Raw genomic sequence first — 25,763 nt, forward strand, 5'->3', positions numbered from 1 at the left:
CCGGTGGAACAAATTTGTGGCATGGTGCACAGCAAAGGCTGTGGATCCCCTTTCTGCCCCTCTTTCTGAGGTTCTCCTCTTTCTTCTTTCTTTGGCCCAGCAGGGCTCTGCTCTGGGCACCTTGAAAGGTTATCTTGCTGCTATCTCTGCCTTCCTTCGGCTTCCTGATCAGCCTTCTCTTTTCAAGTCCCCTGTTGTTTCACGCTTTCTCAAGGGCATTACTCATATGTACCCTCCTGTTCCTTTCGTAATGCCTCAGTGGGACTTGAACCTTGTTCTCACTTTTCTGATGTGCGCTCCCTTTGAGCTCCTTCATAACTGTCTCATCCGTCTTTTGACCTTGAAAACTGCTTTCTTGGTAGCAATCACCTCCGCTAGGCGGGTGGGTGAGCTCCAGGCTTTGTCATCCAAGCCTCCCTTCCTTTCAGTTCATCCGGACAAAGTTGTCCTCCGGACACATCCTTCTCTCCTGCCTAAAGTCGTGACTCCCTTTCACATCGGGCAATATGTCACGCTGCCCACTTTCTTTCCGCCTCCGCATCCTTCAAAAGATGAAGAGAGGCTCCACCGTCTGGACCCAAAACGTGCGCTATCATTTTATTTGGACCGCACAAGACAGTTCCGGGTGGACGACCAACTTTTTGTTGGGTACGTTGGGGCTAAGAAGGGTAAAGCTGTACACAAGCGGACCATCTCTCGGTGGATCGTGTTGTGTATTAAGACCTGCTATTCTTTGGCGAAAAAGGTTCCTCCTGTTGGGCTACGGGCCCATTCTACTCGGGCCACAGCGGCCACGACTGCACTGGGACGGGGAGTCCCCTTGCAAGAAATCTGTCAGGCGGCGACGTGGGCTTCGCTGCACACGTTTGCGAGACATTACTGCCTGGACAGCCAAGTCCGGAGGGATGGCCACTTTGGCCGTTCTGTTCTCCAGAACTTTCTGGTGTGATCTTGGTTCGCAGACCCACCACCGGGGTTGGTATTGCTGGGGTATCTATTCTAAGGTGAGGAATCTAACTAACGTGTTTGTTTCAGATGAACAAGTTACTTACCTTCGGTAACGATGTATCTGTAAGAAACATTAGTTAGTTAGATTCCTCACCGACCCACCCAGCCTCCCCGTTCTGCGAACCGACATCTAGGGTTAAGGTTCTCCCTTTCAGGGCCCTAGATTTTTTGGCACCAGTGTCGGTCTCTTGCATGGCTCAGCGTCCCTGGCGCGGAAAGCTATGTACAAGAACTGACGTCAGCGCGCGAGGGCGGCATCTAAGTACTCCGACGTCATTCCGGCGCACGACGCCAACGACGGACGCTGAGCCGCAGACGACGCCTAGCGACGCGCAAGGGGTATTGCTACAAAAATCTTTCCGGATCCAGCCTGACGCCTGGGGATATTCTAAGGTGAGGAATCTAACTAACTAATGTTTCTTACAGATACATCGTTACCGAAGGTAAGTAACTTGTTCGTATAGTCTACACCATTTCAGTTACCTTTCTGTTTGTAGTCGCATCATATTAAAGATGCAGGGAATGCTGCAAAGTTTGAATACTACACACAAGCATAGGTGTGCTAAATGAGGATCAGTCTCTTGTGGGTGCTGGGTCCTAGCCATGGATTATTAACAATTTGTAGTATGCATAATGCCTAATGTGAGGAATAGTAGAGAATGAGGAGTATACTGATGCCTGCAGTATCAAGCTTATTTTTAATAGTAACTTGGTATTTACATGTAGCTAAATGCCACACATTTGTAAGTTCTTAGCTCTGTAAATAAGATATTACTATTAGAGACCTACCAGCTCAGCCACAGTGCTACTTGTGTCACACAATATCAGCTTTTTTACACTGTCTCCTGGTGAAGAGCCAGGAGTGGATTTCCAGCTCTTGTATGAAGGCTGTGCACTGCTGATGCCCATCGTGGATTTTGCAACCTCCCCATGACTCAGAAACCTTGGAAGCTTTTCTTTGTTGCGTTTTTGGGTGCGGGTTGTAGAAGGGTAGATTGGCTCTTGGGCAATGCGGGTGCAAAGCTCCTCACCTCTCATCAGAAGCCTTGTCTCATCAGAAGCCTCCTCATGGCTGGTGAGAGTAGTGGGCTCAACGCTCTGCCCCCTTACTCCCCAGATCTTGCCTCCTCCACTCCCCAAATCTTGCCCCCTCCAAGCCCCTTGTTCTCACACAGTGACATTGTTTTCAAAGTTGACTGGTCTGCTAATATTTAAACAAAGGGATCCACCCGCATGTATAACATACCAAGAGATTCCCATTCATACCATGTGTGTCCCACGGTCGTGGAGAATACACATCTGTTGTTAAAATACCCCTCACACACCAAAAGGGCCCTTGGTGTCATGCTTCATCATAGGGGTCTTCCCGCCCCTCTACGGGACGGGGCGTGCTACGACCAGCGTGTACGTGGGAGCACTGTTCTTGGTAGGACTACTATGTGTAGTGCAGGGGTGTGCAAGGAAGGGTCAGGAGTGAGTGGAGAGTGATGTTAAAAAATACCTGGCTTACTGGACTAGGAAAAAATTTTTATTCTGCCATCTAAGCTGGTATTAGTAAAAATGTGGGGATGGAGGGTGTATGCCTCAATGAGCTTGACCTCCTGATGTCGACATGTTTCGAAGCTTACCCCAAGCTTCTTCGTCAGGACCTAAGAAGATCCCTTCCAACAATGCACTGTGATGTGGTGAGAAATAGTGGGTGTAAAAATAAACATAGGAGGTAAATAGCCTCCAAAAGTTGGTACCGCCCCACTGGGTCTTACGTACTCCTTGTGACCTAAATGGAGAAAATGGTATGATATGAGAGACATACAGGACATTACTGTTATAAGGACAGACGCTCATTCCGTGGTGTTTAAAACAGTGATCTGAAAAGGAAGTGAGCAATGATCGTCTTCTAGCCTTATCACGTGATCTGTGATAAAAAACATAGTGTGACATACTACATTTAAAATACACAATAACAAAACAACAGAAAACACACACTCTACTCATAAAGGAAACGAAGTTCCTGTAGGGCGAAAATGTCATTTGTGGTTGTTTGCATGCCCAACAAAGCAGAGAAATGAACACATACTTGCTGCAAAAAGGATAATTTCCTCATGAGCTCATTTACCGGGTGGTTGAAGTGCCAAAATAGGCTACCTAAATAGCGAGAGAGAGGAAAATGTACTCCCATTGTCATTTTTAGAAGGTTGACCTTCCACCTGCCGGCTGTGCCGTACTTACGCCTCCTAGGATCAATGTCCTGCTGGAAAAACCACCCCGGTCGGCTCCGTCGATAAATTAAGATCGGAGTAAATGTACTTTAAATACCCCCTCCAATCAGGGAATGAGTGTCAGAAAACGCCCCGTATGGCGGACCAATAGACGGTCCCTGCTAGTAGAGTAACCTAAAGCGCGCAGGCGCTGCTGCACGAGACCCGGAGCCGGAAGGTAGAGGCAGACGGGTCATTGCAATGAGACTGTAAGGACCCCCAGGGAGGTGTCTAAGTAGGTGCCTGATGGAGCGCCTTACATAAACTCATAATTAAAAGAGTAAAAGAGGCTATGGGGTGTGTGTAAAGGATAATCTACATAACACAAAATCGAGTGTAATGGGACCTAGCAAAATAAATGAACTATGGAAGATATCATTATTAAGAAAATAATTAGGTGTCCAAATACTTTGCCTGTAACATACGGATTAACAGATATTGATCTGGAAGGTTGATATAAAAATAAATCTAAACATATGTAACAGGTAGGAAAAATGCCCCAACCAAGCCTAGTGAAGACACACAGCTGGTGTATGGCTGCATCAAGAGGTATGTGTATGTATCGGATAGCTACTACAGGGGGGCTTCGGCTGTGGTCAGGGGGCAAATGACAAGTACATGTAAAAACGAAAAGAGATAACCCAGTGGTCCTGGAGTGGTACCATGCTGGTTCTAGGCAGATACGAGGGGCAAAAGAGAAGGAAAGAAGGCAGACTTGAAGGGGTATCTCTAGTCAGGTAGATAACCGGTAGTTGAACAGTGCTTAGTTAAGTATGATGACGGTGGTTATACTCGGAACTGATTCCATGGTATATCCTCATTTAGTCCATGGATGTGTGTTTTGAGACGGAACACCCAACGTTGTTCCTTCTCTAGGAGGCTGTGTTCGTTACTCAATTGTTCTATCACTGTCCACTGTAAATCATCTATACAGTGGCTTTTGGAAATATAGTGATTGGACATCTTGGTAGTGCTCCTACCACATCTGACATTGCTGCGATGTTCGCCAATACGTACCTTGATTGGTCTGGATGTCATACCCACATACTCAAGGCCACACGGACAAGTAATTAGATACACAACATTTTTGCTGTTGCAATTCGTGAAGCTCCTCTGATCCCACTTATCGCCATTCCGGAATGTAATGTGTGTACTTTTTCTCGTCAGATGACAAGTGCTGCAGTTCCCACAGGGATGATGCCCCTGTACTGGGGGTAGTAGACCAACAGGTCTTGGTCGAGATATGTTCTTAGGTCTTGTATGAACAAGCATGTCTCTTAAGTTGCGTCCCCGCTTGTGGGCAAACATAGGTTTCGTTATGTTTAATCCGCAGGAATTGAGTAGACGCCAGTGTTTATTCACTATCTTAGTGATCTGGTTAGAATGTGTATTGTAAGTTGTTACACATATCGGTCTCTCATCGATCTGGTTTGCCACTTTGTCTTCCAAAAGAGCCTCTCTGTTATTATTCCTTGCTCTTTTTAAGGCTTTGTCAACGATTTTCTTAGGGTAATTGCGTTTCATCAGTTTGGTACGTAGTTCAGATGCTTGTTGTTTGAAGTCACTGAGTTCAGTACAGTTTCTCCGCAGACGCAGGAACTGGCCGTACGGTAAGTTTTCCCTCAGGTGACGGGGGTGAAAACTGTCAAACAGAAGTAAACAGTTCTTAGCTGTTGCTTTAAAGTGTGTCGTGGTTTTGAGTTTCCCCTGTTCAGGGTAGATATTCAGGTCCAAGAATACCAGGTTTTCCGCTGACACACTGTGTGTAAATTTCAGAAAAGCATTCTGTTGGTTAAGCCACAGCATGAATGCCTCTGTTGATTCCATGTCGCCCTCCCACACGACCAAGACATCGTCAATGTACCTTTTCCATACTTTGATGTGAGCAAGGTATGGGTTCGTCGTGTGTAGGATCTTGTTGGTTTCCAGATGGTGTACATAGAGCCCGGCTAGACTTGGAGCAAAGGTACTCCCCATGCTGGTACCGTGACGTTGTTCATATATGTTGTCAGCATACATAAAGAAATTGCGGGTGAGAGCCAATGAAACACATTCCATCACCAGACTACAAGGTGTCTGGTACTCCCAGGGAGTAGAGAATAGAACCTCCTCAATGATTAGCAGTGTTTCGTCGTGTGGGAGACTGGTATATAGGCTCTCCACGTCTAATCCCATGAGTAAATTTTTGGTGGGGTCAAAATCAATATCCCGCAGAATTTGTAGGACGTTCTTGGTATCACGTAAGTATGTACTGGTGCTTTGAACCAACGGTCGAAGGAACGCATCTGCGAATCTAGACAGAGGTTCCAAAATGGAATTCACACCAGAGACGATGGGTCTACCAGGTGGTGAGACCAGGTTCTTATGGATTTTAGGTATGGTGTAGAAATAGGGGATCCTGGGATTGGTATTAACCAGGAATTCAGCCTCATTCTTGGAGATCCAGTCGTTGGCTAGGGCCTCCTCTACCATTGTGACAATCCTGACCCTTATCGACTCAGTGGGATCAGTCAGCAGGATTCCATAGTTCCTGCGGTCATCCAGCAGTTTCCTACATTCAATGTCATAGTTGACAGTGGTTTGTAAAACAATGGCTCCCCCTTTATCTGCAGGTTTGATGGTGATATCCTGGTTTGTTGATAGTTCATGTATAGCCACCTTCTCCTCCCTTGATGTATTGTGAAAGGTGTTACCACAACCTGTAGTGATGTCTTGGATTTCACCCATCACCGCTTTCTCAAAAGCAAGCAACTCTACCGGTAGGGTGGAGTTAGGGGGAACAAAAGTGGATTTGTTACGGAGGCCAGTATCTTGTCTAACCCCCTCAGTGGTAGATGGATTGTTCTCAAAGAAAACCTTCAATTTCAATTTACGTATGAATTCGGTAATCTCAGTGAGGATCTTAAATTTATCCAACCGATTAGTGGGTACAAAACCCAATCCTCTCTCAAGGACCTTCTTTTGTGTTGGTGTAAGAACCACATCGGTGAGATTAACCACCAGATTTACTTCCGGCTCGTTGATGGTTGAGGAGGTATGTTGTTGGTCATACTCCTGGTTGACATCCGTGGGGTCTCGGTCTCGGGTGCAGACCAATGGACGTTGTGTCCTCCTCTGTTGCGGGCCCTCCGTGGGCCCTGGCGTGCCCCTAAAAAAGGTTGTGGGTTGTAATTGTATTCGTACTCTTGAGGAGGAGGTATCCATTGTGGAAAAGGTCCCATCATAGGTGGACCATAAGCGTATGGGGGATACATCGGGGGGCCTTGATAACCATCCCATCTCCCTCCCCTCTGGTACGGAGGGCGCTGGTTGTAGTTGCCTCTCCCTCTATAGAAACGTTTACCACTGCCCCTGCTGGAGTTAGAGTTATCTGAACCAGTGTCAGAGGAGTCACCATCCTCACTCTGTTCCTGGTTCTTGGGAACATAGTCATCTCGTATATAGGGATATACTCGTTCGTGACTGAACCGTGAAGTGTCCTTCTTTAGTTTGTTATATTTGCTTTGTTTTAAAGTCATTTCGAACTCAGTCATCTCTTGATTGAGTTCCTCTAAACGTTTCTTGAGTACACTGGGGGATATATAGGCTTTCAAACGGACTTCTAGATTGACAATCTCGACTTTGAGTTCTTGTGTGAGTCTGGTGGCTGTTTTTATAATTAGGACTAGCCAGTCCCGGGTGCAATGCCACGAGATTAGTGACCAATCACGTTTGAAAGTCTTATCCTGTTGGAAAATGAAAGGCTCATTGCGGACAATTAAACCTTGGGGGGCTGCATTGGCCCGCAGGTATTCCGTCATTAATAGACCATGCAGGGCAGTTCTGATCTGGTTTCTCCTTAAGTTAGCTAGCTCATCCCAATCAGCATGATTTGGACCTGGATCGGTATTGCTCAGTCCTTCAAAAGGGTTGATAGCTGCCAGGATCCTTTCTACTTCGTCGTCAGCGAAGGTTAGACCCATGTTGTCTGCCATCTGCTAATGGTCTGCTAATAGTCACTTTATAGTACTCAATTTACCCACTTCAGAATGATGGAAGACCGAGTTTTCCTTTCTGAGAGTCAAGCTCATCATCTCAGAACAATCTATTTGTCTGAGGTGAATGTTCACCTCACTGATCTATCCTCCTTTCCATGCTACTAGTGAAGTTGCGTATGGTAGCTAGCCAAATGTCAATTCACTGAGCTGCATTTGGTTGTATTGGTGTATTGTTCATGTGATTCTGTTAGTTTAATTGGTAATGCATGTTTCTGATGAATGCTTCTAACCGCAGATTCCTCATCTTTAGAATATTCTCAAGGCGGTAGAATAAATTTAGAGGTTTCCATAGTGGTGCTCCTGCTTGCCACCAGGTGGCTTTCCATAGGTCAGTGTTGACTTTGTTCCACCTCAGAGGTGACAGAGTGGAGCTGCCACCCCTGAGGACTTATATCAGTTCCACTCTTGTCGGGCCTTCGAACAGGGATCAAGATCTCTGCTCCCTTTTTATCAGTCAATTAATTCCTTTAAAACTATTTTCCAGTTTGTAATTGAACAATGTCCTCACCAAAGACCATGGTACAAGCTGTGCTATGACTGCTGGAAACAGATGTTGGTGATAACCCTGCACAAGGTGTGCTCCTGGTGTTTGGGTTCAGGGCACGACTCCAGGTCATGTGAAGAGTTTGCCCTCATGCAATCCAATGTGATCTGGGAACAGAAACACTATGTCGCTATACACCAAAAAACATCACAGGCCTTGCCTAAGTCCCGCTCCAGATTAAGGCAACTGACTCATTCCTGCACTTGAGGGTGCACCCATGCCAGGTCCTCTTTGCGGTCGAGGTTGTCCGGTAAATCGAAATAAAAGAAGAAGCAGAGGAGGTTAAAGCAGGACTCGATCCCATGCCACCATTCTCTGGCCAAAGAGAAGTAAGGAGGGTATCAAGGTGACAGTTGATCTCTCTCCAGAGAGTTTAGGACCAGCTGATTCCTAAACTGGTCCCATGGTGCCTGAAATTACCTGGGCCATTGGTGATGTGGCAGCAGGTTGAGTTTTTTAAGGTGTCCATGCTGTGCATTTTTGGCACTCTTCTAGTTCCCTCTGGCATGATTTCAGGCACCGAGGATCCGCAGAGGCCTCCATTTGGGTTACCGCTGGCAGATTCATCCTCAGCGCCATCTGTACCCCTTGAAGTGAAGTTACCTCAGGTTCTGCACTGTTGCTCTTGCCCAGCGGTGAACAGGCAGGTGGCCAGGTACCGCAGACCAGTGCTGGGCAATCCAGACTTTATTATTAAGCATCCGACTCCGGAGATTTTGGTGGCCCGAGCTTTCACCAGCAAAGTCAATCCTAATGCTTTCCCCAAGATCCCTCCAGACAGGGAGGATAAAAGAATTGAGGCATTTGAGAAGGTCTCTTCTGCCAGCTTAGTGTTGAGGTTAGTCCATGCTGTCTGCCTTTTAAGCCAATATATGCACTCCCTTTGGAATAGTGAGGTCTTGACGGTGGTCCTGGTGGAGTATCAGGCCTCTTTGTGGCTCAGACCATTCAAGACTGCTAGGATGTGGCTAAGTATGTCAATATAGCTGTGCTGGATACTGCTGCCTGCTTGGAGCATGCAACAGGCACTATTTTGATGCTTTGCCACCATGCATTAATGCAGTACCCTGGCTTTTCTGGGGATGTGCAGGCATCTCAAATGGATATGCCCTTTGATGGGTCCCACCTCTTTGGCAAAAAAGATGAGTCTGCCCTCAAACGCATTATAGAAAGCAGAGCCACAGCAACTTACTTCAATCAATCAATCAACTCTGATTTATTGAGAGCTGCCATCACCCGAGAGGGTATTTTGGGCCTTTTAGCTCCTACCGGACAGCTTCCTCAGCAGCCTGACTGTTCCAAGACTACTACAAAGAGCCGTCCGAAAGGTACCACTATGCCCTCCACCACTTTACGAGTCTCCCCAGTCTTTTCAAGGCTGAGGATGGGGATCAAGCAGACATTGTTACAAGGGCCACTGTTCCACCCAGCTCTCCACCCCTGCTGCATCAGCCTCCAAGTCGCTTTAGTTTGCCCTTAGTTACACATGGAAGATCAGACATTGTATTGCAAGATGGCAAGCTGTTACATCTGTAAATTGGATCCTCAAGATCGTCCATCAGGACTGTGCCCTTCCATTCTTTTCCTAGCCACCTTAGCTTCCTTCCACATCAGAGGGGCTTTCAGAGGATCACCTAGCCATCTTGCTGCTAGAGTTGCAGGCTCTAATTTCCAAAGAGACCCTCAAGAGGGTGCCTGCCTGTAAGTAGTGACCGTATGTTACTCTTGCTATTCCCTTGTGCCAAAGGAGATGGGGGCCTTTATCCTTTTTTAGATCTGTGCCCTCTGAATGCCTTCCAGCGAAAGGACAAATTCAAGATGCTCACATTGGCCCAAGTTCTGACTGTTCTGGATCCGGGCCAGTGGACGTTTGCCTTGGACATGCAGGACGTGTACTTTCATGTGCCCGTTCTGCAGTACGACAGAAGTTACCTACGGTTCAAGGTAAGCCAGGAGCATTTTCGGTTTGCCCAGCTTCCCTTTGGCATTACCAGTGCAACTTGGATGTTCATGAAAGTGATGGTGGGTAGTTGCCACCCAACTTCGGAGGTTGAGGATACCACTTTTTCCCTGCCTCTCCACAGTCAGCTGTAGACTACCTCTAGAGGATATCAAAACTTTTGACATCTTTGGGGTTCTTGATCAACAAGCCAAAGCCACACCTGACTCCTTGACAGAGGCTTTCTTTTATCGGAGCTCTTTTGGACATGATGCAGTTTTGGGCCTATGCTCCCTCGCAACGCAAGGCTATGATCCCAATGTTTCAGCCTTGGTCCTGGATCTCAGTGACAGAAGCTCTGAGGCCTCTTGACTTGCTGGCCTCATGCATACTATTTGTCTACATCACCAGGTGTCATATGCGGACTCTGCAGTGTGATCTGAAGTCTCAGTGGGCCAAGCATAAAGTAAGCATGTCGGACGTCATCCAGGTTTCAGAAGAGCCTCCACAATATCTGCAGTGGTGACTGCTCGACCGCAACCTGACCAGCACCAGGCCCCACTGCCCCACCCAGAGCCTTAAGGTGGTAACAAATGTGTCCCTACTGACCTGGGAGAGCAAGGGGGGGGGGCATGGTGGAGTCATCTGGGAGAGATGGAGATTGGAGAACTCTGGTGGAAACCTGGCTCCACATAAATGTGTTGGGGTTACAGACCTTCTGCCTGGAACTGAAGACCTTCCTACCATCCATCCATCAAGGGAAAGCTGGTTCAGATTCTCACTGACAACATTAGTGCCATTTACTGCAAAAAGTAGGGATGAGTGGGGATCTGCACATTGGGACCAGAAATTGTTTATTCTCACTGGCCGAGGGGTAAAGAGTCAATCAAGGAACTGACATAGGCACGCAGATGTGACACCTGTATGCTGTTCCATTCAGTCATTTATGAGACTGAATGAGGTCAATTTGGAGCCACCCAATGCCACGTGGCGGCATGCGAGAGCACTGCTGCGAAATCGTCTGGATCCAGCCTGGGGAATATTGTAAAGGTGAGCAATCTGTAGTTACAGTATCCACCAGAAACAGCGTTACCAAAAGTAAGTCACTTGTTCAGCACTGGTTGTGTGTTGTAATGGAATATTAAAAAGCGAGATTTGCTTCCATGAGCAACAAAATGGTCTTAAAGTTCTTTTGTGTGCTTTGGCTCTACGAGAGAGCTATTGTTTTCGTTTGACAAATCTAGCGGGGGAGTACTTCAATCCCAGGACAGAAGAATTAGCATGACATGCTGTTGAAAATCACAGCATGCCAGCCAGCATGTGTTGTTGAACCAGATACGCCATACTGACCAGATACTCATGGAAAATCATAATGCAGCGAGAGACCCGAGCAGACTGTCAGAAGAGCTGCCCCCCCAAAGGGATTGGAGAGGACAATGGTTACTATTCCAAGCAGTAATCAGGGGCTTGTGGTGTTATCTGCAATAATATTTTCACTTTCAAGGAGTGTGCTTAAGGATGTCCCTACCTACACGGTTGCAGAAGCCATCCCTGATGGCTATAGTACATTCAACACAGACTGCCCAAGTGGTATTCAGGATGAAAGAAATAAGCTACTTACTTGTGAATACAGTTCTCCAGGATTGGTATGTTTCATAGATTCACATTCAAACTCCCCCCCCCCCCCCCCCCCCCTTCCCGATCACAGGCTTCGACCTCTTTGGTTTTCAAGACCTGGCCAAGGAATTGTATGTTGTTCATGAGATGAAGAGGAGACTTGGCCACGTTGAGCAAAAGGCCTATTTTCAAGAAAGGTTTTATGCACTTCTGCATGGATCTGCCTTCACTTCCCAATTATCTCCCCTTTACCACCCAATCTTCGAGGTTCAGGGAGAACGGACGACTTTGGTGCCATAGGAAAGCTGCTACTGGGGCACTTTGTGAATATCCTTGGCTCCAACATGAGGCCAAAGGATAGCCCTTTGAATTGATAGTGGCACCTGGCTACCTCGAATCTAAGTTACTCGCCATGACTGAGATGAATGGGTTAATGGAAATAGGTGACCTGGAGGTCTAAGAGTCATGAGTTCCCCGTTTTGAATCTAGCAAATCCCCTCCTGTAAAGTTATCATTCTGATTGTCTGTTTTTTCAGGTATTTGTTTTGCTGACAAAGATCCTGTCTTTATCAGGAGAATCCTGAAATAAAATCCTTTACATCGTTGGTACTTGGGCTGGGGCTCAGGGCTTCTTTGTGACACATGGACGGTATCTTTAACTGAAAAGGCTTTCATTGATAATGAGTGGTCTTCTATGGTGGAAAATGCACCTTTCTTTCGAGATATTCCAGCATATGACCATAGCTTACTTGATCCACTACCCACTGATCAGCTGAAATGCTTTGTCATATAGGCAGAGATTCTGCCACGCGCAGAAGGTGTAACACTAAGATGGAAAAACAAGCTGAAGCAACAACTGCAGGGTCTGGGTCAAGTGGCAATTCTAACCCGGTGCTCAGATGTTGAATGCGGCCGGGATATTTTGAGGGGGGTGTCCAGAGGTCCTCTCTACCACCACCATAATCACCTCTGTTTATTGGAACTCCACTTAGGGCAAGCACTGCTCAGTCAATCCTAAACTTCCATCATATACAGTTAAAACGTTTTCGCAGTGTCATGTTGATCTCTGGTGCCATCAAAGTACATGCAAATGTGGCAACTGAAGCACCAGAGGAGACATGCAATAGGCTCAACACAGATATGAAAAATGCCGAGAAACAGAGGAGCAAAACAAAGAATACATTGAAGCAAAAGAGGCAGCCAGTTTTGCAGGAAAGAAATGAAACAATTTAGAACAGCTCCTGCATGGTTAATGATGAGGAGTTGATCCTGCTGGAATGCGTGGTTACATATGTCAAATGCTGCTGACGGATTGTGAGAAGTTGGCCTGATGTATGATGTCACTAGTTCTAGTGTACACCTTATATCAGTCCAAATACCCTTATGGTGATTGGTTGTAAATTCAACCTTATAGACCAGCTATCCTAGTGGTAGCATGGACAAGAGCAGTCTTAGGCTAAACTCTGAATGGCATGTGAAGCCAGCTGTGATACCATATATAATCCCTTGAATACCAAATGAAAGGACACCACAACAGATATATATATAAAATAAAGTGTATTTATTCTAAGCAACCCTCAGCACTCTTTATGAGATTAGAGGTAAGTACAACACAGTCTTATTTAAGCATACATTAAGTCACACAGGTAAGTAATACAGTTAGGCCCTAGGGGCCACGCAAACCATATACTAAGTAAGTGGTATAAGAACCACTGTCACGGAAATAGAATAGGCCTAGGCCTAGGGAATCGCTGGGGCTACACTACACTAGCGTTAGTTAGGAAGTGGGAGGCCCACGGGATTTGTGTGCAGAGTGGAAACACTCACGCGTAATGCGTAAAAGTCAATAGCAATAGTACAGTTTAGAAATCGATAGATTTAGGACACTTCCGGAGTAGCTAGGAAGTTGAGACTTGAAAACTAGACACTAGGATAGTCACTATCCTGATGAGCACCGGAGTACCCAAGTTACCTAGCCCACAGGCTGCGGGTGCATAGGGGTGAAGATGCGTCGTTTTCGTCGTCGACTCCTATGGATGCCTGAAGAAAGATGCTGACAGGCAGTCAGTGAAGAGTGTCCGGTGGATCCCAAGGCTGGGATCAAGAAGAGAAGAAACCTGCAAGCAGAAGGGACAGAGTCAAGGTCACTAGCCAGTGACCACGTGGAACCAGGAAGGAACCAGGCGATGTCGTGAAGATTGCAGGTGAAGGTGAAGCTTGTCGCTGCAGCCAGGAGGACCAGGAAGCGTTGAGGACGACCAGGACCAGGAGGCGAGCTGTCCCACGAAGGCTCTTGCTGTCGGCGGCGTCGAAGTTGGACTAGGACTCACCAAGCCTTGGCAAGCGGAACCCACGAAGAACGAAGGACTTGCTTCTGGTGCAGACCAGGAAGGTCTGGGGTGCTTCTTCTTTGCAGAGAAGCGGGAGCCAGTCTGGTGGAGCCAAACCAGCGCAGAAGATTTCAGGGTGCGTCGTCACAAAGGCCACTAGCCAGCGGGCAAGCAACCGGACAGACGCGGCAAGCAGGAAAATGCTGAAGGGCCCCACGCAGGACTCGTGGAGTGTGGGGGGATGATCTTCGGTGCAGATGGTGCTTGGGGTTGGGGCTTCTCAATCCCCGGTGCACAACTTCGAGGGTACCTCAGAAGCTGCGCTTTAAGTTACTAGCCACTTTTTCCAGGTAGCCGGTCCCACGTCGCTCGTCGCCTCCACGGATCTCAGCTCTGCTGCAGATGTGGATCAGGGTCGGAGAAGTCTGGGAGTCAAGGCTCTGGTCAGGCTCTGCAGTCGGTTCCTCGTAGAACGTGGGCAAAGCAAAGGGTAGTCTCTTGATGGTGCCTGTTTGCACAGGGTAGCCACTCCTTGGCTACAAGGGAGATTCTTCAGTCTTCTTCTTTCGTCGAATGTCGAAGGTCCAGAGTTTCTGTTCAGTTTTGCAGGTTCAGGATAATCTAAAGTCTTGAGGCCCAACTCCCACTCTTATACTAATCTGGGGGGCTGGGATACCTGCTAGGTCACGCCTTATGGGTGGGACCTGGGAAGGGGTGGTTACACCCACTTCCCTTTGTCCAGTTTCGCGCCAGAGCTGGGGCTGGAGTGCCCCAGCGCCGGTTTGAACTGGACTATGCAAGGAACACCTTGTGTGCCCCAGGCATGTCTCATTCCTTTCAGCCCACCCTGCCCCAATACACTAAAGGGTGTCTGGGGAGGTGCTAGCACCTCCCCAAGCAGGAAACCTATTGTCCAGGCCTCCCTGGCTGGGATCACTCCCAGCAGCAGGAGGTCAGACTTGTGTCTGTGGCAGCAGCATCCATTTTGTGATGCTGAGGCTTTGGTTAGAGTTAAACAGCAAAGTAGGATTTTAACATGTCTCTCCCTCTAGAAGGGAGGGATAATATCCTCATCACCAGAAATGGTATGGGGGTATTATTCCAAAGTGTTAGACACCTTACACGACATGTTTTGATAAAGCCAAACCATAGTTACCATAACCGTTTAAGATTATAAGGCACTTTAAGAGTATATGGTAGGCTATATCATAGAACAGCTATAAGGACTTGGTTCCGAAAGCTGCAGACAGGCTCAGCTCATGCTAGAGCACCATCTCACATGTTACCAAGCACTCTGCCTCCAGGATTGTTAGGGCCTGCCATAGGAGTGACTGATAGGTACACATGTGTCTATATATAAGGGTAGATATAGGCATACTATACCTAAGCAAGGGGTGATTACACGACCTTGCCCCAGCTGAGTGATCAGCCAGTTGTGTCTGATTGGAAGGCCAGACCAGGGGTGGCATAATACATGCTGCAGCCCCTGGGAGGCCTAGGGTACACCTATGCCCTGGGTACCTACGGTACACTGTACAGGGTCCAATAAGGTGATCCTTCCCAATTGTGTATGTACCTAGGGTACATGGAGTCCATTTTACAGAGACAGCAGACAGCCTGAGACCCTGAATGGCAGGATCTCAGGCCAACTAAGTCGAAAAACCAGCTAGACACTAGGCAAAAAGTTGGGGGTAACCATAGTCAGATATCCACCTTCCTACACGGATTAAATAATGCAAGAGCACTGATGATGCCGACATCTGAATTGGCTCAAATGCCATCCATAACTGAGGCCAGAACAGCCTTAGTGTCTTGATGGGGCCTTAAACCTACCTGAGAAGTCAAACAGATTTTGTGCCTTCACATAATATAGCCTAACAGAGAAAAATATGTTTTTTTGAATTCTTTTATCAAAAGAAAAAAGATAAATCAACCTAGAATTAAATAGATGCAAAAGAAACAATTGATGGACGGAATGCTGGACAATGCAAACATTCACCCCCAGTCACAAGGATCTGGGTTTAATCCATCATTCTTTTGCTCACCACAGCACCCCAGTTTGGACCCAGCCATATGCAAAAGAGTCTTCACCCTGTTCCTTGTGGGAACAGTCCAGCTCGAACTGCCAAGCCAGGTCTTCCCTGGACCGGAAACAAGCATCCTGGGACCGGTTTCAGGGCATCACCCTTCATCAGCCAGGCTAGCTTGAATCCAGTGGCGTAGGGAGCACGGGGCCCAAGTCTGGGCATACCCTTCCCACTTAGGGCGATATATGCAAAAGAAACAATTGATGGACGGAATGCTGGACAATGCAAACATTCACTCCAAGTCGCAAGGATCTGGGTTTAATCCATCATTCTTTTGCTCACCACATCACCCAAGTTTGGACCCAGCCATATGCAAATCAGTCTTGACCCTGTTCCTTGTGGGAACAGTCCAGCCCAAACTGTCAAGCCAGGTCTTCCCTGGACCGGAAACAAGCATCCTGGGATGGTTTCAGGGCATCACCCTTCATCAGCCAGGCTAGCTTGAATCCAGTGGTGTAGTGAGCACGGGACCGACGCCTAGGCATACCCTTCCCACTCTGCCCATCAATTGTTCTTTATGCATTTGTCACCCCGAGTGGGACGGGTATGCCCAGATGTGGGTCCCGTGCTCTCCATGCCACTGGAGTCAAGCTGTCCTGGCTGATGAGGGCTGAAAGCCTGAAACCGGTCCTAGGATGCTTGTTTCCAGTCCATGGGGGGCCTGGCAGTTCGGATTGGACTGTTCCCATTGGGCTCAGGGTCAAGACTGATTTGCATATGGCTGGGTCCAAACTGGAATGGCATGGTGAGCAAAAAAACGATGAATTTAGGCCCAGATCTCTGTACTGGGGTGAATGTATGACATTGTTCTGCATTCTGTCCATTAATTGTTCTTTTTGCATTTGTCACCCCGAGTGGGACGGGTATGCCCAGATGTGGGTCCCATGCTCTCCATGCCACTGGAGTCAAGCTATCCTGGCTGATGAGGGCTGCAAGCCTGAAACCGGTCCTAGGATGCTTGTTTCCAGTCCAGAGAGGACCTGGCCTGGCAGTTCGGGCTGGACTTTTCCCATTGGGCGCAGGGTCAAGACTGATTTGCATATTGTTGGGTCCAAATTGGAATGGCATGGTGAGCGGAAAACTATGGATTTAGGCCCTGATCTCTGTACTGGGGTGAATGTATGACATTGTTCTGCATTCTGTCCATCAATTGTTCCTTTTAGAATTAAATAGAGGCTTTGGGGCTAAGGATGACTGTGGTAACGCAAGCTGCAAGAAACCTGTTTTTCCCATGTACAGCCCTGCCAGATAGAGAAAATAGGAAGATGAATAACTTTGAAAAGAGACTCTCCACCCTGGCTACATCCTCCAGTAGAACTACCACATTTCTCTGGCTGTAGTCAGCTACTATGGCTCCCAGACGTGGGCATACATGGCTCCAGACCTTGGACTTCTTCTGGAAGACAAGTAAGGAGAGGATTCTGCATGAAGGGGAGTAAGCATACGTTGTTGTGATTGGCAGGGCCATAGACTGAGCCAGCAATACATTTAGGCAAATGGCAGGAGCAGTAGTTTTAAGGAGACAAAGGATGCTGAATGTAACTTCCTCCGGGCTGAAGGACCAGCCTCGTGTCCTAGACATGCTTTTCGACGGTGACACCTCTTTAGAACAATGTGGACAATGTTTTCAATCTGACAACGTCACCGCTCGCTCCCTTGAAATACTGCAGTGTAGACAGCAGGTGCCCTTTTTGTGCAGGAAGGGAAAGAGGTTTTCCATACTACAGATGTGGTTACCAACCATACCACCCAGCATAGGAACAGCCTCCAGAAACACCTTACTAAAGTAACTGTACTAGCCACCTCCATCAAGCTGAGGTTCTTAATTATCATGTTCCAGACAACCTATGAAAAATTCTTCCCACTAGGGCAAACAACAGTACTTGTTCCGTCAGAAGTGATTTTCAGCTGGACCCAGCTGCCGAGTCCTCTGGAAAAGATTCTAATCTGTGTGAAGGAATGCCATCTAGGCTGTAGTAGTCTGATGCCTAGATTATTGAAATGTCCCACAATTTCTTGTATTTCCATTCTCTATATTCTATAGAGACCTTTTACCTTTCAACATGTAATGACCCACCTGATTCTTAGGGTTTGAAAATATATGTGGGCTACAACTTCTTCTGATCATTCCAGTGATTGCTTGTTGCAGTTTGGCTAGCATTTCAGACTCTTTTGGTGGTTCCTCTGTTAAGGGTTCCATCAACAACATCCAGGTTCCTAAATTTCTTGGGTCTGACATTTTACTTGTAAAATCTGTGTATCACTAATCTCTAGCTTCAGGAAGCAATGCAAAACCTGAATGTTTTCTAGTTATCTTCATAATAATCTAGTAGTGTTTTTCAGCTTCAAGGAATTATGTATGCACATATTCTAAATAGAAGTCAGGACATATAGTATACAAGGAAACTTACAACTGTGTTGAGAATCTGAATCTACAATGCTGTCTTGAATTAGTAGGATCATGGACTGTGAAATTTAATTAGCTGCATTACGTTTTCCAGTGGCTGTAATATTAACTTTGAGCGCCTACTGAGTTGATGTATGTATGTTTGAGGTGAATTTGTGCTGCACATTCATTAAGAAATCGAAAATGTTACTTGTGTTTTGTTTGCAATAAATAGCTTCTTATATTTTGAACAGTTAAGCAAATTGCACTAATTAAGGTTTGGTTATAATAACCATACTAGTTTGTACAAGTGTATGAGCTAAAACACTCAACTTATAATAGATTATGTTTGCCTTTGATTATAGCACAGTTTCTTTCTTTGTCTTACAGGTTTTAGCTCATCTTTTGGATATGGTGTTCTACAGTGATGAAAAGGAGAAGGTTATCCCACTGCTTGTTAATATTATGCATTATGTTGTTCCCTACCTCCGCAATCACAGGTAGTATTACTTTTTAGACTATCTGTTGAGATTTGGACAGTTATTTACTTATTTTCTAACATGACTATATTTTCACTCTGGGGTCTGATTTGTTTTGCAGTGACTGCCATTAGTCAATTGTTAATATTAATAAACGTCAACGTCTTGAAATAGCAGACCTACTTTCAAAGAAATCTCTTAGTACCTTCTTGAATCCGGTACATGGATATGCCTTACAGCAGATCTAAGAGAAGCGTCCTCCTGTGCAATCTTGAAAATGAAGCTCAAGAATATATGTTCTAATCTGATAAAGACGTCTGGCCTCAGGTTCCTTACCTTAGAATCATCCCCAGTTGTCTTACTGTATCTGGAAATGTTTACTGATCAGTACCTCTGCACGCTGGTAGGTGGCGTCATTGGGCTCTACATGGTGTCATCGGCATTATCTGTGCCAGAAGTGACGTGCACAATGCCTGTATAGGCGCCATCTCAGCATGCTGGTGTCAGTTCTTTTCTTCCAGCACCAGTCAACGCAGATCCGGAGAGAACTACCTCAGTCATTTTTTGACAGACCTTTTTTGAGTTTTTGTTGACGTTTTTTGAGATTTTTCTTCTGTCGTGGCAGTGATGTCCAGTAGGAATGTGGCTTGAAGCCCTGCGGCGCCTGTCACCGACAGATGTCGGTGATGGACCCACAACTTGTTTGCCTCTGGTGCCACCAAGGACTTGAGGGAGTGGTTCCTCAAGATTTTTGCCACTCGATGTGCGGCGCGGTGGCTGTCTCGGTCCAGGTTGAGAGGAGGTCATAGGATCGGTCGCGGAGTCATCGATCTTTGTTGCAGTCGAATTAGTCTGGGTGTTTGGGTAAGTCCCTGAAGCAAAAAAGGAGTAAGAAGTTGAAGAGGTCTTCAAATTCACCCCATTTGTCGAAGTCTTCCGACCAGACGAGGGAGCGTCATCATTCAAGGCCTGGATGCGCCGTTGATCCTGCACCTGGGCCAGCTCTGCGCCTCCCCGAGTTTCCGGGAGACAGAGCAACCCCTGCCCAACTCTGCACATTTTATGAGGTCATGCACCTCGTATTTGAGTAGCCTGTCCCCACTGGTGCACCTTCAGGCCCCGTAGGTTCGGGAGTTGCCCCTACTGATTCCTTGCCAGCGGGTCTGCCCCCCGGTGCCAGTCAGTCCCTTGGATTCATGGATGGATTCGGACCCTGCCAGTCATACCCCTTCGATATTCCCGGACTCCACTCTTGATGTTCACTGAGCCAGAGGGCTGTCGTCCGACGCCGAATCTGGCACCAAATTGAGCCTTGCCCTGGAGAATGAAGCCTGAGCCCTATTCCAATGGACTAGGACTTGGGGAAGATTAGGAGGAGCTACTGGACCCTGAGAAATTCCAGCACCTTGACCCCAACATGGACTGATGTGAGGACTTGGCGGACGCCAGTGGACTGGACACCTCCCCAGATACTGGTATAGTCTCGCCTCCTAGCGTGGCAATAGAGGAGGGAGCTTCTTTTGCTATGGTGCTGAGAAGGACGACTGAAGTACTGGAGCTTAGCCTGCCCTGTGTGGAAGTCAAGACTAACGTCTTGACACAGGTAATTCAGCAGGGTGTGACCCTCTCAGAACGGTTTCTCCCTTTTAATGAAGCTGTTACCGACATCCTGGTTGGAGCCTAGTCTCTGCCCTGCACTGGGTCTCCTGTGAACAGGATAATTGCCTTCTACCATCGCCCTACCCCAGAGGACCCCAATTTCCTCATGCAACGCACTACCCCAGAGAGATTGGTGGCCCAAGCCTCCACTTCCTGTGTAAACCCCGGTTCATTCCCTACCACCCCACTGGATGGGGAATCCAAGAGCCTGGACACCTTAGGCAAGAAAAAGTTTTCTTCCACCAGCCTGGCACTGTGGTAAGTGAACACTGCATGCCTTTTGGGCTGTTTCTCCCATGCACAGGGGGATTTGGTTGCACAGGCGCTGACCATGGTCCCGGAGGAGGCCCGGGCCATAGTCTACCAGGCTATGGCAGACGGGAGAATTGCAGCCAACTTCATGATCATATGAAGGCTGGACACGAAAGACTCACTAGGCAGAGTGGTTTCCTTGTTGGTGGCCTTACAGCACCATGCCTGGCATTTCAGGGGATGTCCAGTCTCACTTATGGACATGCCCTTTGATCGCTCTCGTCTCTTTGGAGACAAGGTGGACTCAGCACTGGTGCCTTTCAAGGATAGAAGAGCTATGGCCAGGTGCTTGGGCCTTTCCATGGCCCCTCGCCAACCCCAGTCTGCCTTTTGCACCACAGAAGGGGCTTCAAGCCGCGTCTTTACCTGCCCAGTCACCACGGCATGTAAGCTTCCCAGTCTCTTTGGGGCCAAATACACGGTACCCCCAGACCCTGTGGGTCAGGCAGCCATAGATCAGGCCAGTCCACCACCCCCCTCGAGCAGCCACAGCCTCCAAACCTCTTTAGTTCACCCTCCAACCATAATGGGCATTCAGTGGGAGGCAGGATATGGAATCACGTGCACTACTGAAGGTCGATAACGTCATACCATTGGATTCTTGACAATGTCAGAAGGGGCTACTCTCTCCCCTTCATGACTACCACTCCACCCATGCCACCCACTTGCGATAGGCTGATATAGGACCATTTCTCCTTACTCCGACAGGAAGTGGCGGTTCTCTTGGCCAAGGGAGCCATAGAGTGGGTGTCAACACCAGAAGTAGGTCATGGTTGCTATCCTTGCTACTTTCTGGTGCCCATAAAGGATGGAGGCCTTTGACATATCCTAGACTTGCACCCTCTCAATTTCTTCCTCAAAAAAGGAGAAATTGAAAATGCTCAAGTTCTCTCAAGTCGTGTCTGCCCTGGACCCGGGAGGCTGAATGGTAGCGTTGTACTTGCAGGATGCATATTTTCACATGCCCGTCCTGCCTGCACACAGATGTTACCTGCGGTTCACCGTGTGCCACAAGCACTTTCAGTTCATCATACTCCCTTTTGGCATTACCAGCACCTCTTCGGTGTTCACCAAGGTTATGGCAATGGTTGCAGTTCATCTGTGAGATCATGTTTACCAGTCTTTCCTTATCCCGATGACTGGCTGTTGAAGGCGTGATCGCCCCAGGCAGTCATCTCCCACCTCCAGACTATGGCAGAACTCATACACTCTCTGGAGTTCACTATCAGTGTGCTGAAGTGACACCTGACTCCTTCTCAAATGCTCCCTTTCATCAGAGCTGTTCTGGACAGGGTGCATTTTCAGGCTTATCCTCCCGAAAGGCGAGTCCAGGATAGTTAGGCTTTGATGACAGAGTTTTAGCTTCTATCCTGGATTTCGGTGACACTGATTGAGGCTGCTAGGCCTTATGGCCTCCTGCATCCTGCTTGTGACACATGCCTGCTGGCATATGCGGCTCTGCAGTGCGACCAGAAGTTCCAGTGGGCACAGGGAAATATTTCCGACATGGTCCAGTTCTCGGAGCGAACTGCAAAACCGTGATTGGGTCAGTGGCAGTCCCCTCTCCCTTCCCCAACCAGATCTTACAGTACTGTTAGATGCTTCACTCCTGGGAAAGGGGTCATCTGGGAGAGGTGGAGATCAGAGGCCTCTGGTCTTCGTCGGAAACCAGACTTCACATCAACCTACTGGAGCTCTGGGCCCCCTTCTGGCTTTGAAAGCCTTTCTACTCTCCATCAAGGAAAGGCTTGTGCAGGTGTTCATTGACAACACCACCGCCATGTGGTACTGCAACAAACAGGGCTGAGTGAGGTTGTGAACCCTTTGTCAAGAGGCCCTGCGCCTCTGGACCTGGTTAGAACCTTAGGGTATATATCGGGGGGGTGCCGCTTTTTACTGCCACACCGCGTTGAGCCTTACCTGTGCCTGGGAGACGCTGAACTGCTGCTGACTGAGCGGGGTGCCCACGCTGTGTGTCTCCCCCGCCGCCTCCACGACATCGTAGGCCGCCGTTGGGGGAGACTACAGCTCCCGTGAATCACCGCTGCCCCGCCCACTTCCTGCAGTTAGCGCGCCCGGAGGCGCTTCAAAAGCCGCGGCCCCCTCGGTGGAGCGGGGGGTGCCGCTTTTTACTGCCACACCGCGTTGAGCCTTACCTGTGCCTGGGAGACGCTGAACTGCTGCTGACTGAGCGGGGTGCCCACGCTGTGTGTCTCCCCCGCCGCCTCCACGACATCGTAGGCCGCCGTTGGGGGAGACTACAGCTCCCGTGAATCACCGCTGCCCCGCCCACTTCCTGCTGTTAGCGCGCCCGGAGGCGCTTCAAAAGCCGCGGCCCCCTCGGTGGAGCGGGGGGTGCCGCTTTTTACTGCCACACCGCGTTGAGCCTTACCTGTGCCTGGGAGACGCTGAACTGCTGCTGACTGAGCGGGGTGCCCACGCTGTGTGTCTCCCCCGCCGCCTCCACGACATCGTAGGCCGCCGTTGGGGGAGACTACAGCTCCCGTGAATCACCGCTGCCCTGCCCACTTCCTGCTGTTAGCGCGCCCGGAGGCGCTTCAAAAGCCGCGGCCCCCTCGGTGGAGCGGGGGGTGCCGCTTTTTACTGCCACACCGCGTTGAGCCTTACCTGTGCCTGGGAGACGCTGAACTGCTGCTGACTGAGCGGGGTGCCCACGCTGTGTGTCTCCCCCGCCGCCTCCACGACATCGTAGGCCGCCGTTGGGGGAGACTACAGCTCCCGTGAATCACCGCTGCCCCGCCCACTTCCTGCTGTTAGCGCGCCCGGAGGCGCTTCAAAAGCCGCGGCTCCCTCCGCGTCACGGGACGCGCGCGGGCGGCGCCGGGCTGAGCCCGGGCAGAGGGCGGGCCGTCTGTGGCCGTCAGGGGCCGAAGGAGGCCGGGCCGGGCCACCCCCCTTGACCTGTACTACAGGTATTTAGCTGCTTGCATAAATCTAAGTGGTGAAGTGTATATTCTGAGCGTACGTTGAGAATAATGGGGAAAACTACACGGATGGCCACTCGCTCATCTGCTAAAACTAAAGTCCCTGCCAAGACTCCTCTTCCAAGTCTAACAGCAATAGACAGGATGTTACAAAAAACAATTGGAGTAGTCGGCAATGCTATTGAGAGCACTGAGAGGCGGCTATCACTACCTCCTAGTCTTTGTTTGTTAGCGCAACAGCAACAGGATACAGAGGATCGCTCCAATGCTATGCTGAGTATGCAATTGTCACAAGAATCTATATTAATGGCCTCTTATGCGGATTTCCCGGTCAAGGACCCGAACTGTGTTGTAATTTCACAAAGTACACCTCCTGATGAGTTTATGAACCGAGATAATAGGTTGTCTCTAACTCCTAGATTAGGACCAAGTGAGGGACAATCTAATACAAATAATGTCTCTGATCATAGGGAGGAGATAATTATTTGTGAGAATGAAGATACAAACACTATGGGTTCGAAAATTGGTGTAACCACCCTGCAGGAGGTACAGGACAGTAGACCGAAAACAAAAGTGGCGCAGATTGTGCGCAAGAAAGGGAAATCAAAAGGGAAAAATAGGAAATCTGTTTTACCCCCTCGCCAAGAGAATGGAGTTAAAAGAAAGCCACTAAATAGTATTGAAGAAAACTCCACCTTACAAGAAGCCATTACACTGAGTGATTTGGTAGATTTTATGATGAAAATAGAGCAGGTAATGAAGTCCCTGATATTGCCAGTGGTAGGAAGATTAAAGACCCTCTTTGATAAAATTGAGGGCTTAGAAAAGCAAGGGGTGGGTACTGTAGAAACTTTGGAAAATCTTGGCGCACTGATTAAATCTCAAGCTGCAGTAAGCACTACCAGTGCAGATGATGTTGCTAATAATGTACCGCACACATCAGCAGCAGCGACTCTATCTGAAAGGAGCAAGAAGGATGATGCACCCCTTATTATATCTATGGGGAAAAACATGTTGAATAAAATAGATACTGGTGAAAAAAGAATTGAAAAAGAGAAAGGTAAGGGAAATGGAGAGAAGGAGGGAATGGCAGACCAAAACATTTATAATTAGAATGATAAGGACAAGAAAATACATATTGACCTCCCTCCACAGTCATTACCCTATACAGTATTGTTGACCGGGGTACCAGAGTTGAGTGACGGAAAGATAGAAAATTATCAGGAACTCAAGAATAAGGTAATTTACTGGCTGAATCACAATAGGCCACTGCCTGGACAAACTCGTGTAGAAATTCTAAATGTTAGGAGGGTACACTGGATTGGACAGAGGCATAAAGATATTCAAGGAGATTGTATTATCATAAACTTGAGGGACAGAAGAGCTGTGAGTTACATTTGTCAATGGGAACCAAACTATAATACTGGCAGAATTCACACTCTAGATTTAACCTATTTTTACCCGTTATTGGATCTAAGGAGAGATAATACCTGGTACTCTGGGAATTATGGGTTCAGATATAGAGGTAATGTTAGTCCAAATTTTAAAATCCCTTTAGCAAATAGATTTCAGATCCTGCAGGGGTTAGAAGATATCGACTGACTCAAGGGAGACAACAGACCCACTGATTTGAATATCCTCAAAAGTTATAAGACAAGGGACCAAGGGCTTCGGAATACCTCCACCGAAACAGAGATAGCCAAGGCGGTCCCTATTAGTGATAGTTCACAAATTGAGGTACTTCGTGGTGAGGAAATACCTCTTGATAGTAGTAACGATTTAGATGATGATCAATCTAGCGGGGAAGTTTGGTCCCTTATGAGTTGGAATATTGCAGGACTGAGGTCTAAAGTGGGCAATGAAAATTGGGAAAAAATGGTAGGCGTTTTTGATGTAATTAGCCTCCAGGAAACTTGGACAACTGAACCCATACACATTAATGGATTTAAAACATTCTTTTCCCCAGCGGTTAGCTCAGCTTATGGTAGGGCTAAAGGAGGTTTGTGTACGTATGTTTCGAACCTCCTAGTAGGAGTTAAAACTGAGTTAGTTTTTAATAATGTATATTATCATATTATAAGGATCAGAGTTAACAAGGGGTTTTCCATAATTTTGATTAATTTTTATGATAACATCCAAGGAGAAGACCCAAGGGATGTTTT

The 25,763-nt window shown here is 47.8% G+C and overlaps 1 protein-coding gene across 3 annotated transcripts in view; it reads left to right on the forward strand.

Moving 5' to 3' along the window:
• Positions 1 to 25,763, forward strand: part of DOP1A (DOP1 leucine zipper like protein A) — a 1,047,530-nt gene that overhangs the window by 803,734 nt on the left and 218,033 nt on the right. For all 3 annotated transcript variants that reach the window (XR_014963003.1, XM_085611023.1, XM_085611022.1), the window contains one exon: positions 18,597 to 18,706. Coding sequence is in view for 2 of the 3 variants with exons in the window: in XM_085611023.1 (XP_085467149.1) it covers positions 18,597 to 18,706 (110 nt within the window). In the remaining variant the exon portion in view is untranslated. The remainder of the gene's footprint in view (positions 1 to 18,596; positions 18,707 to 25,763) is intronic.

The sequence above is a fragment of the Triturus cristatus genome, chromosome 6, assembly GCF_964204655.1.
Source record: "Triturus cristatus chromosome 6, aTriCri1.1, whole genome shotgun sequence".
Lineage (NCBI taxonomy): Eukaryota > Metazoa > Chordata > Amphibia > Caudata > Salamandridae > Triturus > Triturus cristatus.